The following is a 17935-nucleotide window of genomic DNA, read 5'->3' as shown; positions in this document are numbered from 1 at the left end:
AACTTTTATGACTTTTCTTTGTAAACGTGACACTGAATATATAGGGGAAGTTAAAATTGTTAACAAACCTAGTTGATCTTAGATATATTAAAGTGAATCCTTAGTAACGCTAAAAGAAACCATTCTTTTTTATTTAATTTAATTAAAACCAAAAATTCTTTATCATTTAAATGAAACCCTAATTTTCGATAAAATTATACAAAGTAATAAAACCCATACGGTAATAAATAATTATGTGAATAATATATAATTAACGTGAAGAAATATTTAACTTGGTGTAAATTTAAAAGATAAAGTTTTCAACTTCAACACGTGTAACTTAACAGTTCAACTTTCAACTTCTGTGGAACTGAAAAGTTCTTGAGTATTTTAATTTCTTGACATGTTTCATGAAGTCACAATATCTATTATTCAAGAAATTGTTTTGAAGAGTTTTCGTTCTAAGTATAGCACATTTTGCATTCGACTTTACATTCACGTCTATGATGTTAAGTTATGCTACATGCTACCAATATTTTTCTTATAGATAATTGTTGTCTATAAGAAATTCCTTTTAGTTATAAAATCGCCTTTGCACCCTGGTGTCATACAATATTATTTCTATTACAGCTATACTGCCACACAAATAGACTTCAATTTGCTACAAATAACTACGAGTATAACTCCAAGCTAAAGATGACAAATAATTTAATAACAGTCGAATATTTAAATTTTGTTTTTATGAAGAGACTTTGAGAGAGACACGGCTTCGCTACGTAGATAAGGTACACAATTTTGCTGTTCCTTTTTTCTCCTGTTAATATTTGATAACGTAGCATTTTCATAGGTAAAGAATTTTTGAAATCGATCTAGTAATTTTGAGTTTATCCATTACAAACAAACACATAATCAATTTTTTTTTCTCTTTACAATATTAGTATAACTAGATAAGATTTATAAATTGTTTTTTATCTGGTAAGCCTCTTTTGACGAAGTCAGTTTATCTTATAAATGCTTAAAATTGGCTTACACACGATCTCGACTTGTAATAAACGTTTTATGAGCGAACTTGTTAAAATATTAAATGCTCCGAGCCTACTTTACGATTTATCTTTCTAGTAAAATATTAATATTCTCCGTTCGGATAAGTCCCTATAGTCACTAGTATTTTTTATATTCCCTTAAGCTATAACTAGGTTATAAATATTCAATTTCATAAAAGTAATTTTGTATACTGTAGGTTACCTACTAATATTATTAATTCTTATACTTTCAGTTCTTGTTAAAGTAAATTTTGTTTTATAACTCGACTTTGTGATGCTGCTTTTTCAATATTTCAAGCCATAGTTCGATGTTTTATAGTCTACTCGTATGTTTTTCCAGGTTTTTTGTATTGAACTTGATTGAGTAGAGTTAGAGTTTTACATTAATGAATGTTCTGTTATTGTTAGCATTAAATTAGCGCTACTTGAGATTTCATTTGTGTAGAATGTAATATGCTTAGCTGGCAACACTTTGTTAAAAACAAAATTAGCTTCAGTTTTGCTTCATAACATTACCTAGCGTCAGTAAAATCCTTATATGAATATTACCCAGGATAAAAAAACCAACAGATTATACGTAAGTCCTACTAATTTACATGCGCTCTGTCCATCAGCTATTACGACGTTACGTACGGACATACGAGTACATGTGTTATTCTGGTCTCCAGTTGTCAATGTACCAATTTTTTTTACAATCATTTGTTATCTAAAAGCATAACAAACGTCCAGCCAACTTCGCAACTTTCTCATTTATAGTTTTAGTAAAATTATTAGTTCTGATTATTTAACTCTTTCACATAACAAAGACTATTTTGTAAGAACGTTATGAAATATACTAAAACATTTCTAGTTTCGTGTTATAATTTCTCACGCACAAATGTAATAAATTTTTATGTAAATGTTAACGAACCGTGCTTAGAGATGTACTGGCCGCAGATACAAAATATATTCTGAGAAAATGACGGCAGACAGAAAAAAAAATCCTATTTAATTGTTTTATGCGTAACTCAATATCAAATATAAATTTTATTGGTCGTTGAGTCCTACATTTTTTTTGTCAAAAAGACATTTTTACCTCATGAAAATTACCATTTAAAATAAAAGATAAATTTTGTACCTTTTGTTAAAAATGCAATAAAACTAGCAAATATAATGCAATTCTACTAACCTACCTAAATTGTTAGTAAAATTTCTATACTAATTGTATTGGCGTTCGTTATACTCCTCTGTCTCTTTTCCACATATGATTAAAACAATGAAAGAAAGAGACAGATGTATGTTATAGTATTTACAAAGTGCGGATGAGCCATATAGACATAGTAACGACCAAACAAAACATCCACCGCGTTAATTGCAGTCATGACTTCGTTGTTCAGAGTTTTGTCCACTGAATAACAAATAACCCAAATTAGTTTCTATTGCGTTAGCATAGTGGTTATTTTTGCGTGTAATATAAACGTCCCTTGTGTAATTGCATGCAGTTATTTGTTACGGGTAATGTGTGACGCGAAACCACGGGTTAACTCATATTTCGATCGGCTGATGTGATTTTAGTAAAATGTTAAAGTTTGTTATTTAGAAGACAGTAAACGATGGATCAAAAATATCTCCTTTTTTTATCATCGTAATTACGAGTAGCATGTTACTTTAGAATTGTTCATTTTGCACTATAAACAAGTAAATAAACATCTCAAACAGATACGACACCCTGCAGGTAAATGTTAACGTGACCACTACACCAACCCGAATAAAGTCGATCCCTGACATAAAAAAAATAATCTGGCGAGCGTCAGACCTTAAAGAGCAATTTCTAAGTGTACATAGTTTGGAACGATATGTTTTGACAAATTTCTCTCACATTGTGCTCGAGGTTAAATCATCATATTTACTTAAAATCTCGTGTTATTACATAAAGTCACAGCAAGAGCAGCTGCTTCCAGCCCCACCCTCATCAGGTTAAACGAGGGTTCTCCAGTTCCGCTTGGATAATCACAACCCTACGCTTAGTCTGTGTCGTATTTAAATAATTAGAAAAAACGTTTTCTGTAATTATTTTTGCAGTGAAAACAAACCGCAGACATCCTCAAACGTATCACTTGATTTAAGTAAAAATAACAAACAGAATCACTACAATTTTTTTTTTCAATTTCATTAAAAAAATATAATCTTTTAAACAAGAAAGTTCACGTATTTTTATATTAATTTGCTTAAAAGTCCAACATTATTTGGTAACAAAAAAAAAATTACATACATCAATGAATAATTCACAATTTACAATTTTTTTAAAGTATGCACTATTGTATTAGCTTATTAGAATGCAAAATATTAATGAAGAAACAAAAGAAAATAAAACATTAATAATATTCATTACAATACTAGTAAAACAAGATATTCATGTTTATGATTTATCGTTATCATTAACAGTCATTTTGTTTAACTAACATAGTATACTTCTGTTATGACGTAATTTACCATATTTGTCATACTGAGATCCCAATATCATAGTCAATCAATCATCAAAAATTTTGAAAATTTTTTAAACTCCCGACACTTATCTCGACAATAAACGTGCATAAATTAACACATTTCACGCATTATCCTAATCCTGATAGAACGTTTAAATCTCCATAACGCGGAGCATGAGTCCTTAATCCGTCGCGAGTCTTGTTCAAATGAACAAAGGGCAGAATGGTCCGCTCCGATAAAGGGATTAAAATTAACGAAATATATTGCTTTAGTGAATTTATATTGAATTTGTCGATTTGTATTATGTAATCAAGTGTTACTTGGTGCTAAAACTTTGTAGTTTTAATAATAGTATAATAAATATTTATTATAATATTAAATGTAATAGTTCAACTCTATTAACAGTAATAACTTGGTTAAAAATATTATTTAACACGCAACTGCCGAAATTAAAAGAAAAACATGTTATTTATTATATTATATTTTTCGGTTTTCGAAAGCTGTAATAAAATCTACTTAAAAGTAACAAAAAATATAAGGCTTTCTACTTTTCTAAAATATTTCTAAAGATCGCTTAGAGGCTATCACGTGCCAGGGAATGGGCTTGTCCTAAAAAAATATGATCTATGGTTGCTAACTATGGGCTTCATAAAGAAGTTCAAAGGCACTGCGGGCGATAGAAAGAATGAGTTACGCTCAGTATATCTACGGGATCGAATTATAAATATTAAACTGTTGCGTTATGCTGATGATAGGAATTGAAGGAAATAGGTGGAACTAAACTCCTTAAGTGACTACTTTGTGTTAGCAGGTAAAGGTATCTAAGATGTTTTACCAAAAAATGTTGACGCTATCTTTTACGATTGATCATATCAATTAATGGAGGGGGGGGGGATTGAGGATTGGGTCGGCAACGCGCTTTCGATGCTTCTGGTATTGTAGGCGTCTATAAGCTACGGTAATCTCTTACCATCAGGTGAACCGTACGCCTGTTTGCCGACCTAGTGATATAAAAAAAAATTAATAGATATATTTTGTCTGCCAAGAATTTAAACCTGCCTGTCCGTTGACGATGAGGTAATCTGTGATTCACATTTCTATGCAGATATAGGTTGAAACAAGCGATATATTCAAGCAAAAAAAAAAACTATCTTGTGCCTTGACTATGGCTCCTATTTGTCTGCTTTTTTTCTATAGGTATGTCTCAGAAATGGTATGTAGTATGTTTGCTTTAATTTACAGCTTTTATATATGTAAACAATTTTAGAAGCAATATAACAAAATTTGTGTAAATTAGTTCATGTAATTAAAATAATATAATTGAAAGCGTAATTTAGTGACACATTACGGTTCGTTTTGTAGGGCTTAAATATAAATCAGAACATTCTGTCCCTCGGAATCACCCTTCCGTGGTAGACCCTACTAATTTCCTTTGAAACCTAGGCTTTCCGTATTATACGCATTTGGAAATGGACCCAACCTTGGATCCGGTTAAATGGATTTTGTTTCGTAACATATGTAATATAATAAGATAATTAATTATCTTTTGTATGTGTTTGAGGCAGCTTTATTGATTTGATTTTAAAATGAGTAAATTTTACACCACTATACGTTACTTTGTACCTTTCCTTGAACAGATTTCTTTCTTTCTAATTTTAACAATGCTACCAACTTTGGGTTGTTGTCGTGTTGATTACAATTTTTCAAATATTATATATCCTAATAAAGTCAATATCAATACCTAAAATTATTTCGTTTCTTTTTATTATTACGACCTATGTTTTTATTTATTTTTTTCCAGTTTTGACTTTAAACACCATTTTTAAAGACTTTTTTAGTCTAGATAGTATAGAAAAACATGCAATAATCATATTTTGCTGTAATAAAAACCAATATATTTGCAAATCTTTAAGCAAATGAAATAATAACAAGATTAACAAACCGTATCCACGCAGTTTGACTGTCTGGTGTTAAAGATAAATTGCTTCAAAGGCATTGCATACAGTGGAAACTGTATGTCTAAATAATATAGCCCTAATAACTACCCAACTAGAAAAAAACTCGGGCTCAACCAGATCATATAATAAACCATATTTGACAGTTGATATTAGACTAAAAGCCTTATCTTCTTGTTCAGGTTTTAAAGTCAAGTTTTTTTTTTTTTATAGATACTGTACTGTCATCCTTTACATTGTTTTTTTTCTCATTCAAGCAGTTTTCATTTACTTTAATATAACATTAGATCGTATCCTGTGGAAATGACCTTAAAAGTCGATGTAATAAATTATTTCGATGTGTGCGTCTTTCTTCGTAGTCTTGGGATGTCTAGTAATGGGGGTTTTTCTTGGATTACTTGATGTATTGCTGAAAATTTCTTAAATAGCTTGGTGTTTTTTATTTTTATATATTATAATTAATAATAATTATAAACTTTTATGTGAATATACTATTATATCACTGTATGTACGAGTATAATACAAGTTCAGTCTGTAATGTTAAAGTTTAATACAGACAATTCATTTAACCTCAGTAGGGAATAAATTGACAAGGAAATCTTTCACAGAGGCGCTCTCTAATCATATATTAGACAAATAGTGTTTAATTTTATTAATTAACTAGCTGTAGCCCGTGGTTTCACTCGCGTTTAATTGAGGAAAAATTGTCTATAGCCTTGTTTTGGTAGGTGGACTAGAGGTAGGTTCCTGAGATAAAAACAAAAAAAAAACAAACTTCGTAGCTTTATAATATTAGTATAAATGATTTTGTTTGCAAAAATTGTCCTATTTAATAGAAAACGTTTAGTTATTTCATATAGATATGAATCTGGTGATAGGAACTTGCGCGCGGTAAACTCGATTTTCCCGTGTATTTACACGGGATTTCCCGATTTCGCGGGAATTCCGGGATGAAAAGTAGCCTATATGATTCCTTTACAATCTCTTCTAACTTGTTATAGAAGACCCATAAAAAACGGCTCAACCGTTCTGAAGATTATCCAGACGAACAGAAAGACAGACAGACGGACAAAATTTTTCCAGTCGTTTGTTTGTGTTTTAGGATCGTGTAAATAACTGCATGCACTTGACAAAACACAGGTTCTTAAAAATTAAAAATCACAGAAAGACACTTATATTTTATTTATGCGTATAGGTATATAGATGCCATGAATATATATTGTAAGTAGTATTTCAGGATTTCGAATTTGCAAGGATTATATTGTCATGCTTCAAAGGAAACGCTTCGAACATCCTGTTTAAGTACTGAATAATTCCAAAGACATAATCTAGTTAATTTAGCGATCACCTCCAAAGTCTTTGACGTGGTTAGGTTCTAAGAGGTGTCTAGCATTCTTAATTAGTGTTAACGAGAGTCAGTGGGTCCCTTTATGAATTTTGAATAGATTACATCGAGAGTTTCCTACTAACTTGTCCTTTACAATCTCAATTTGTTTCGAGTTCGGTCATTGTAAGATCAAAGTTAGCTTCGGTTCCAAATTGGGATGTCTTATATTTAGAATATTATCAAACGCGAATGCTAAATTATTTGATTTATGTTAATCGCTGTTATTAAATTGTCATAAGCACTGGTGAGATTTTGTAAGAATATTTACTCTAATTGTATTCAATTGTCAAAGAAAACATTGTAGGTACGTTTTGATATCTGTATTGTATACAAGTGAGTACGCGTATAACATTCAAATCAAGGCCGCTTGTTTTCTACAACAACTTTATATTTATATTAATAATTTTAATTATACAATAAATAAATATTTTTAAAAGTACCTTTACACATTATTAAACTGAGTACAGTCTCAAGTTAATATATAACAAAATATTGCTTACCTTTATTGCATTAAAACTCTCTGTAATTATTTGGTCTTTTAAACAAAAATTTAAAAAAAAGGGATATTACTGGTGTGTTATTTAGTGGTCTCAGTATACCTGGCGCATCTCTTGAAATGAGCCCAGTTATTAAGGTTCACAGTAAATTACGACAGTCGCCTACAAAAAACGCTCTGCACCTTTTAATTTGAAGGGAGTGGTTTTCCTTAGAACCCATTTTTAATAACATGATATTGTTTTTATAGTATTTTTTTACGAACCAATAATCAATTTTGAAATCAAAATATATGTATTTTTTGTAAAAATATAAAATGAAAAAGAACGGCTCTTACCCTTTTAAATATTTGGGATAGGATGTGATTTATCGCGAAACTTATTTTTAATCTAATAAGTTGTATTTGCTTCATAGAAAATAGAACAAAAATTGATTTTTAATTGATCGATAATATCGATATGCGGGTTCGATCCCCGCACATGACAAACATTTATAGTGGTCACATAGATGTTAGCCGTCTGGTGTATTCAGTCTGGGTGTTTGTGCTGTCCTTGTGGGTCTCCCCACCCTGCCTCGGAGAGCACGTTAAGCCGTTGGTCCCGGTTGTTATCATGTACAGCTGATAGCGATCGTTACTTATAATATATCCGCCAACCCGCATTGGAGCAGCGTGGCAGCATACAGACAAACATTCATTTTAATACATATAGATTATTATGATAATAAAAGCTTTCAGCAGTTTTTATAAATAATATTAAAAAATATATATATCCGATATAAATATTATATGTTATATTATGAATATTATTGTTATAATTGAGAAATTATTTAATAAACATCATTAATTATAAATTGCTAATTAATTGTGCATTTAAAAGTTATAATAATACTCGTGTGACATACGAGTATAACTAGCGCAGTAGTTCAAGAGGTAACATTATATGCATAATGCAAAACAATGCTTATTTGAGATTTTAATGAGTTTATTTTGTGCCCCAGTTTCTAGATTTTGTTGGTGTGGTTTTAGCTTATATAATTTTTACTTGAAAAGACTTATTCGATGCATTTGTATCATAGAGATGTTAACTTTTTAATGGAATATTCATGATATTCGTATCTATTTACTCTTTTATATAAAAAGAATGAATCGCTAAATATGTTGCTGAGCGCAAAACTCAAAAACCTTGCTATTTTCAAAAGAAAAAAAACTTCGAAATTTTGTTTTTTGCTAAGAATAATCTGTTACGACTCAAGACACAATATTAGTCATAAAATAACTAATCAGGTGTACTTTCCTTGTAAATGAAAAAGACTTACGCTTTCTGCTTTTACGATTCAATTTCAAGCAAATGATCGTAAAATTTCGCTCATAAAGAGACATACAAGTTCCACATAGACAGTTTTCAAAAACATATTCTGAACGAGTTAAACCGCGTACAAAAACTGATTAATTATTATTGTACGGCGATCTGGATCAGGATAATTAGAGCTTCGTTGCACTCCAATCAACTCTGTATTTTACCGAAGGCTGCTATAATTCATTTATTTGCTTTTTTATATATAGGTACTTGTATTTTTAATACTATTTTCTGTCTGCAACTTATATCTACTACTATTAACAAACTAGCTACTAGTGCATTGTTATCCATTTAAAAAATTTCTCTATATTTAAGCGATGAATTTTAATACACGATGAAATAATCAAAACACTTTAAAAATATTTTCATTCTTTAATATTAGCTCAGAGAAACTTTACAACTAATTCCATATTAGAATATGACATTATTAATCTATAATCTATAATCTATAATCTATCTATAATCTATAACATATATAAAAGCGAAAGGTCACTCACTCATCACGAAATCTCCGAAACTATAACACCTACAAACTTGAAATTTGGCAGGTAGGCTCCTTATAAGACGTAGGCATCCGCTAAGAACGGATTTTACGAAACTCGACCCCTAAGGGGGTAAAACGGGGGTTGCAAGTTTGTATGAAAATCCTATGTGTTTGAAGTAAGAGACTTGAAATTTCAAATGTAAGCTCTATAGATAGTGAAAAGGTGTCCAAATAATGTATCTTTAGAAATCGACCCCTTTTTGGGGTTAAAACGGGGGATCGTAGGTTGACTCACTGATCACGAAATCTCCAAAACTGTAACACCTACAAACTTGAAATTTAGCAGGTAGGCTCCTTATAAGGCGTAAACTACCGGTAAGAATGGATTTTACGAAACTCGACCCCTAAGGGGGTAAAACGGGGTTGGAAGTTTGTATGAAAGTCCTATGTTTTAGAAGAAAGAGACTTGAAATTTAAAATGTATGCTCTATAAATGATGAGAAGGTGTCTAAACAACGTATCTTTAGAAATCAACTCCCTTTTGGGGTTAAAACGGGGGATGGTAGGTTGACTTACTCATCACGAAATCTTCGAAATTATAACAGTTATAACCTTAAAATAAGTCAAGTAGGTTTTTATAGGGTGTAGACATCCGCTAAGAACGAATTTTATGAAACTCGACCCCTAAGGGGATGAAACGGGGTTTGGAAGTTTCTATGAAAGTCCTATGTTTTTGAAGTAAGAGACTTGAAATTTAAAATGTATGCTCTATAGATGGTGAGGAGGTATCCAAATAATGCATCGTAATCTATATATATAAAAGAGAAAGGTCACTGACTCACTCATCACGAGAACTCAAAAACTGCTGGATGGTCCATTCATCCAGGATGGATAAAGATGAAATTTGGCCGGGAGGTAGATTATAATTAGTAGACGTCCGCTAAGAACGGATTTTGCGATATTCCAACGCCAAGGTGGTTTAATTGGGGTTGATAGTTTGTATGAAACATATACAGTAGGGTCGGTTTAAAGCAAAATAACTGCGTTGCAAACCTTTGTGTTCAAGAAAAATTTATATTGATCACTTAGAAGTAGTACAAGAAAATATATTTATTATAATATCTAACCTTTACGTTACTAGAATACTTTTTATTTACCCCTGTCGTCATGGAGTCACGGAGGAGCGTGCGTTTCGCTATTCCCTGGCATATAGTTACGTAGAACCATATTAAAAACTAAATTGCAGGCAGTAATTTTAAACATATTTACTCTACAATACTATATTATTACTACATTATTTCATACCACAATTCTGACGAATTCAACAAACCATTTTGTTAAACGCGACGCACGCTTCACGCGGACGTAGTCGCGGGCAACAGTTAGTGTATTATAAAAAAAAGTCCCCAAAAGTGTATGTGATCGATTCCCTCAAAATCTACGGAACGGATTTTCATACGGTTTCACCAATTTAGAGAGGGCTTCAAGAGGAAGGCTTACGGAACGGCTAAGCCGATTATGATGAGAGTTTCACTGGAAGTTTCCCGAGAAAACTTTGTGTCATACTGATTTCAACGCGGGCGAAGCCGCGGGCACAGCTAGTAATATTATAAAGAGGTAAAGTTTCTAACTTTGTTTGTTTGTACTTTAACTTTGTTGGTAATTTTCGCAAATACTGATCTGATCATGAAAATTCTTTCACTAACAGAAAGCTACACTAGTCAGAAGTGACATAGGCTATATTTTACTGTGATTTAATTAAAAAGTCAGCGGAAAATCTTATATATAAAATTCTCGTGTCACAATGTTAATTATAATACTCCTCCGAGACGGCTGGACTGATTTTTATGAAATTTTATGAGCATATCAGATAGGTTTGAGAATCGGTCAACATCTATTTTTTATACAGGGGATCACATAAGGGGATCAAGGGTGATTAATAACATATATGCCAAAGCAACGTTTGCGGGATCAGCTAGTACATAATATAGGCAATTCAACATCACACTGAATCTCATTGTTGTAGAATAAAAAAGTTTAAAATGTCGACGTTACTAATACAACGACAGCCTTGTGATTATACTATCGACTTGTAAAAATAACAAAACAAAAAGTTCTATGTGTCAGTTATATTTTCGACTAAGTAAGAAAGTGAGACTTATTTTTTGTTGATTAAATAACAAGCAAGCGGCCTAAAGTCGGCTTGAAGTGCTTTTCTTGAAACTGCGTAGGTTCATAATGGGTTAAGAACTGCATAAGTAATAAAAACACTAAGCCAAATGGCTTAGTTTGTATTTAACTTAATTATAGAGCAATAGTAGCTGTAGCTAATGATCCAGTACGTGGCTTCATCGCTGCTGTTTTCAAAATGTTATCTGTTTCATCATTACATCATCATTACAGCCTATACAGTCCACTGCTGGACATAGGCCTCCACAAGTTTACGCCAAAAATAACGTGAACTCATGTGTTTTGCCCATAGTCACCACGCTGGGCAGGCGGGTTGGTGACCGCAGTACTGGCTTTGTCGCACCGAAGACGCTGCTGCCCGTCTTCGGCCTGTGTATTTCAAAGCCAGCAGTTGGATGGTTATACCGCCATCGGTCGGCTTCTTAAGTTCAAAGGTGGTTGTGGAACCTTGTAATCCCTTAGTCGCCTCTTACGACACCCACGGGAAGAGAGGGGGTGGCTAAATTCTTTAGTGCCGTAGCCACACAGCACATCTTTATATTATCTGTATCAGCTTCATATTATCTGTTTCAATCGTACGTTATTTGAATGTTATTCCTAATTTTATCAGAAATAAAATTTCTATTAAAATGGCCTTTTTAGCTCGTAAAACATTGAGGTCCAATGGAGGGCAATATACATAGAGTTGAACCTACTTTAATGTACTTTTTATGGGTAGGTCTTACGACGTCGGAAATAAGGTTTAAAATGTCGTAAATATATTTAAAGTTAGTTGGGATGTGCCCCGAGGCTAGCGTATCCCTTTTCACGGGACAGGATTGTAGTGTTTACGGCGGAAATGTCGATAGCTTTATCGTGCGGGCACGCAAAGTGCAGTATTTTTAGAGTATTTTACATACCATCAGTTCGAATGAATTTATGTATATAATTTATATGTGGTAGTATTAGACACAAAAATCTTGCCATAAAGCTAAGCGGACCATGCCAAGAATTATGTATCTTATAAAAAAGGAAAATCACAAGAATTCAATAATAAACATTTCTAATAAACATTTTACTTCCTAATAGTTTTAAATTGGAATAGTGTTAGTCACATTTTTTTCTTAATAAGATTTTATACCAAAGTTGTACTTAAAAACTTAACAATTACCAGCTAATATTTCTTTTTTTTTAATTTACTTGTGTAATATAACTGGAAAGATAGAGCTGATCTCAAAAAAAAAAAAAAAACACTTAGCAATGTCTTTTACATACAAAGAAGCTGCCATCTGTAGGTAAAAGTACAGGCCTTCAGTTTACGCTTCAGCCTTAATATCCCACTGCTTGACATAGGTCTTTTTCCCCACGTAGGAGAAGGATCAGAGCTTAATCCACCACGCTGCTCCAATGCGGGTTGGCGGATATACCTATTCTCTACTATGAGTAACGATCGCTATCAGATGTACATAATAACAACCGGGACCGACTGTTTAACGTGCTCTCCAAGGCAGGGTGGTGAGATCCGTAAGGACTGCACAAACACCCAGACCATGGGAAACATCTTATCCACTACAAATGTTTGTCATGTGTGGGGATCGAAACCGCAACGGCCAGCGCAACAGCCACAATCCATTGCTGTGACCGTTGCGCCACGTCGGCGTCAGTATACAGGTATGGTAAATGGAATACGCTGTAACGGAATAACTAATGTAAATATTAATAATGTCTGTCTATGTTAAAATAATTTCATTTAAAAAACGGACCGATTTTTAAAATACACGTGTACTTGTTGTAAAATGAAGTTAAAAAAGTTAATTAGTGTTACCAGTTGAGATTAATAATTTAAAGTTACATTATATATAAATATAATATACTAAGTTATGTATCACGCAAAACGAATTTCACTGTTTTATTCATCTCGGTCTTGAGATGAAGTACACATCTTCAAGCTTGAATGAATAATGAGTCCTGAAAGTTTTGAGATACACAGTTTTATATAATACAAGTTTACACAGGAAATGTATATTTCAAAACACGTACAGAGAGATTGATTCTTTTATAGGTTTATATGAATTTTTAGGTGAGCTTCTCTGGAGTTACTTTTCGAGAATCTCAATTATATTACATAGCACGTTTTTTACCATTAATTAAATATCAAATTAAATATGAAATATAGACAACATATTAAACATATTATTTTATTGTTGTACGTACCGACAAGAATACCGGTAATTATTGAAATATCAAATTAATAATAATATCATATAACTGTATGGTAATTAATAAACTAGACAGGGTTGTCTACTAGTAGCACGGCAGTACTAGTTCGGATCCATTTTACGCATTTGAAGTTACTGCTTAAAGCAGAGACCTTCATCGCTTATGAGTCATAACATTAATTCCTTAGGCCTGGCATAAAGTTCCGCAATTTCATTAAATTAATAAAGATAGAAAGTAATTCTAGTGTTTGTTTGTTCGATATATATTGTCTCACAATTCTCAATAGACCACTTGGACCGGTCTAAGCAATTAGAATTTTTTATCAAAGCATCTCTGTGATGGGATCGAAACCTGTTCCGCATCAAATATGTAGGAGCATCAACACAGTAAGGGGTTCTGGACAAACATTCACTAATAAAGCACTTGCATAAGTGATTCTTCACTTGTATATCAACGTCGGCCTTACATTACAATATTAAAATTCTATGCTCTCAAATGTTTATCTACAAATGAAGTTATATAAATTAAAATTGTACTGAGAACTGTTTTGTAATTTTTTTTACAATAACAAAGACTCATATTAACGAGTCGGATTATCGCGATAATCATTTAAAAATTACAATTAGAAAAGGTCCTTTTCTAAAACACATAAATATTCTACCATATAGCATAACATATAAATATTTTATTCAGTTGGGTATAGTGTAATCTAGCAAAAATTATTTTTAAGTGAGATCCGTCTTGCTTTAAATTCAAGCAAACAAACACACTCTTTATTTTATAATATACATTTAGAAATAAATTACTTATTAAACAAATCATGTACATTAAAAGACTGTTAGTAGAATTTGTCTTTTGTTAAAATGATAAAAATCAATTTTGATTAAAATATATAGTTCACGAATTTCAAAATTAATAAGTCTATAAATAAGTATTAAATAATAAATGTCATATATCTTGTCTGACAATATTTAGAAAAGTTGTTGTGATAACTTAGTGAAAAAAAAAACCGGTCGATTGGGTCTGACTCCCACACGAACGATATATAAATAATTGATATAAACACTAGCGCTTAATATCTACTAACATTAGTCGCGTCAAAAACGTAAACATTAGTATTGTTCTATGGAAATTCTCTTTAAATTTTTGTTCTATTAATTGTGCTTATAATGGTATATATTATATGACAACTTGCACCTAACATATGAAAATATCTGCAGCTCTAGATGGACGGACGACTGAGTATTTGTAGATAGTTTCTCAGCCAATATTTTGCTACAAAACTCTAGAAAACGTGACTATTATTGTCCGTCTATAATTCAAAGATACTTTCTTTTATTAGCTAACATGAGCGTAGCGAAGTGTAAAAACGAACAAGTCAAGTTATGAAACAGGGCAAAAAGAAAACTTGAGATGTTTTTGTTTGTTTTTTAATATTTGGTTTGGTTTTTGATTGTAGTTTGGAAAATTATTTCTTTTATTAATGATTTTTTTTGCAGCATCTAGGTTTACTTAAGGTTTTGTTTCCTAGGCCTTAATAAAATCCTGGCTATGCTTAATCATACATAACGCGACGCCATACAATATTGTATAGAGTTTTCTCTGCTCTGTTATCAACCATTCCAGACAAATCGATATAAACACTTATGAACAGTGTGTATTTACTTGTGTTTGTTTTGTGTTGATGCATATAGTAATAATAATCATTATCAACTCACGATCACTCGGCGCCGCAGCACACATTGCGAACACCGCGAACACAACTAAAATTTCTGGAAATGCCATTGTTACTGGTTGTTTTAACTCAATCTGCTTTATATATAACGACCGTGACTGCCCACGGCACTCATTAGATGCGAATCGACCTTGGCAAGTGGATAACCGCACATCATTGTTACTTATTGTTTATCATTAGTTCTACAAGTATTTGACCTTTTAAACAAATGCTGTCGCGGTACATACAAAATGGATCACTTTTTAAGTATAGGAATTTTCCTGTGTGCACAACACTTGCTCTAAAAAAGGATGTATTAAATATTTCAAGGGAACTTTGAATGAATAAATAAATCCCTAAAGGAACTAGCTCATTTGTGACACAATAAAGATCATTTACATTTTATGGACCGTTTGTCTGTTTGTCTGCATTAAAAAAAATGTTGGTATATTAACTACTTAGGTCGTTAGATGAAATACTATCCGGTCAACTTTGGCCTAGGACGACTAATTCTTTTAACTGAGTTAACGTTTACAACTGTACTTTTTATCTCGCTTAAAAGTCGTAATAGACGGAAAAGTCTTCTATATTCAATTGTACCCACAACGACTTAACAGATCTTATTTTGATTTAATCTCTACATATTTATTTATAGAGAAAAATTAATATTTGCATGTTACTTATCTATTAAGTACAAACATGGAAACGTAATTTCGAGTAGGTACGGTATGTTTTATATAATATATAAAAATAAAACAAAATCTATAATCACTACATCACATATAAAAAGGTTTATTAATCATTATTTATGAACTAGCTGTGCCCACGACATCGTCCGCGTTATTGTTCGGTTCGCAGAATTATAAAAAAATAAATTTCTAAAATAAAAGTATCCTAAGTTACTACTTATTATATCAGCTATCTGCCAGTGAAAGTCCCATCAACATCGGTCCAGACGTTTCAGAGATTAGCCGGAACAAACAGACAGACAAAGTCAAGACAGAGTCAAAAATTGTAAAAAATGATATTTTGGTATATTTACCGTATGCATTTAGTAAAAAGCCGTTATTTTAATATTACAAACAGACACTCTAATTTTATTTATTTGTATAGAGTATAGATAAACGCTACGTCTCACGACATTACTCGCGTAACTTTCGAACCCACAAGAATTCTTGACAAATAATTGTGTTTGCAGGTAAACAAAGAAAAACCGACTTCAATTATATCGACAAGTAATACAACGTAGATAGACGAAAAAATAATCAAGTTAATACGCATTATCAAAGATTACTCCAAAAGTTCTAATCAGATCTCGATGAAATTTAAATGTAACCACATGATAAACATCGGCTTTCGATTAAATTAAAAATCTTTAAAATCGGTACACCCAGTAAAAGTTATGCGGATTGTCGAGAGTTCCCCTCAATTTCTCTGGGATCCCATCATCAAATTCTAGTTTCCTTATCATGGTGCCAATCTAGGGATATCTCCTTTCCAACAAAAAAAGAATTATCAAAATCGGTTCATAAACGACGGAGTTATCCCCAAACATACATTAAAAAAAAAAGAAATATAATATATGGTCGAGTTGATTAACCTCCTCTTTTTTTTAAATCGGTTGAAAAGTGAGCAAAGTAGCAACCTATGTTTTTATTCTGAATAAACAACAGACAATGTATGTAAAATTTTTATTGAAACGAATGTTATCATATCGTATCATCTACACATACAACCTCACAAACCTGTCTTTATGGTATTAGTAGGGAAATAAAGATATTAATTTTGTTCTATACGTTATTGGAATAAAACCTAGGTGTTGGTAATTCACCTTGACTGCGTTAGTACTGTGCATAAAAGAGTAAAATCCTCAAGTATCTCGATTCCTTAAGCTATAGCGATGTATTTGTGATTACTTCACCACTGCAAGTGTTTATAAGCAAAAATGCTCATTGCATTTCTATCTATATAAGTAAAAATTAATCGCCAATGTGTTAGATTTGTATAATCGAAAATTAGAAAAAAAAACGACATATTTACAACAAAAAAAAAAAAAAAATTCAGCACTTACGCACTCCATCTGCTCAGTTAGAAGATTACAATTTTCATATGTTATTAATTTTTTGTCATATTTCCTAACTGATGCATAAATTAAAAAAATGAGTCCAAATTCGAAACAACCGCAGCGTCCGAGTTGTTCGTTTATTAACAAAATTTAACAGAGGGGGTGGTGAATCGATATGCGTTGCTAACATCTTTTGTTATAGGGATCATCCCCTGCTCGCCACCCTAATGCGTACGAAGGGCTGTACAGTCCTGGGTTCATGCCGCTGAATTATACATCTATTATGCATTTATGTATGTGTATAAGAAGAATACATCTCTTAAGTACAACTATGTATTAAAAGTTAAACAAAAAAATATAAAATGGCTATTACCTATTATATTTTTTCAAATGTTTTACTATTTTTCTGCTATGCAACGGTTAATTTAAAATAATTGTGTTTGCTCGCAAACGAAAAAAAAACCGACTTCAATTACATCAACAAGTAATACAACGTAGATCGACGAAAAAATAGTCAAGCAACTACGCGTTATCAAAGATTACTCAAAAAGTAGTTATCAGATCTCGATAAAATTTATATGTGACCACATGATAAACATC

General features: G+C 31.8%; 1 protein-coding gene across 1 annotated transcript in view; it reads right to left on the bottom strand.

Annotated features, from left to right (window-relative positions):
• Positions 1-15350, bottom strand: part of LOC123654217 (calcyphosin-like protein) — a 65491-nt gene extending 50141 nt beyond the window's left edge. Inside the window, exon 1 of the mRNA XM_045590134.1 lies at positions 15275-15350. Coding sequence (XP_045446090.1) covers positions 15275-15341 — 67 coding nt within the window. The 5' untranslated portion in view covers positions 15342-15350. The remainder of the gene's footprint in view (positions 1-15274) is intronic.
• Between the last annotated feature and the right edge of the window lie 2585 nt (positions 15351-17935).

Source organism: Melitaea cinxia, chromosome 6 (assembly GCF_905220565.1).
Source record: "Melitaea cinxia chromosome 6, ilMelCinx1.1, whole genome shotgun sequence".
Classification (NCBI taxonomy): domain Eukaryota; kingdom Metazoa; phylum Arthropoda; class Insecta; order Lepidoptera; family Nymphalidae; genus Melitaea; species Melitaea cinxia.
This window is presented reverse-complemented; position numbering and strand designations above follow the sequence as displayed.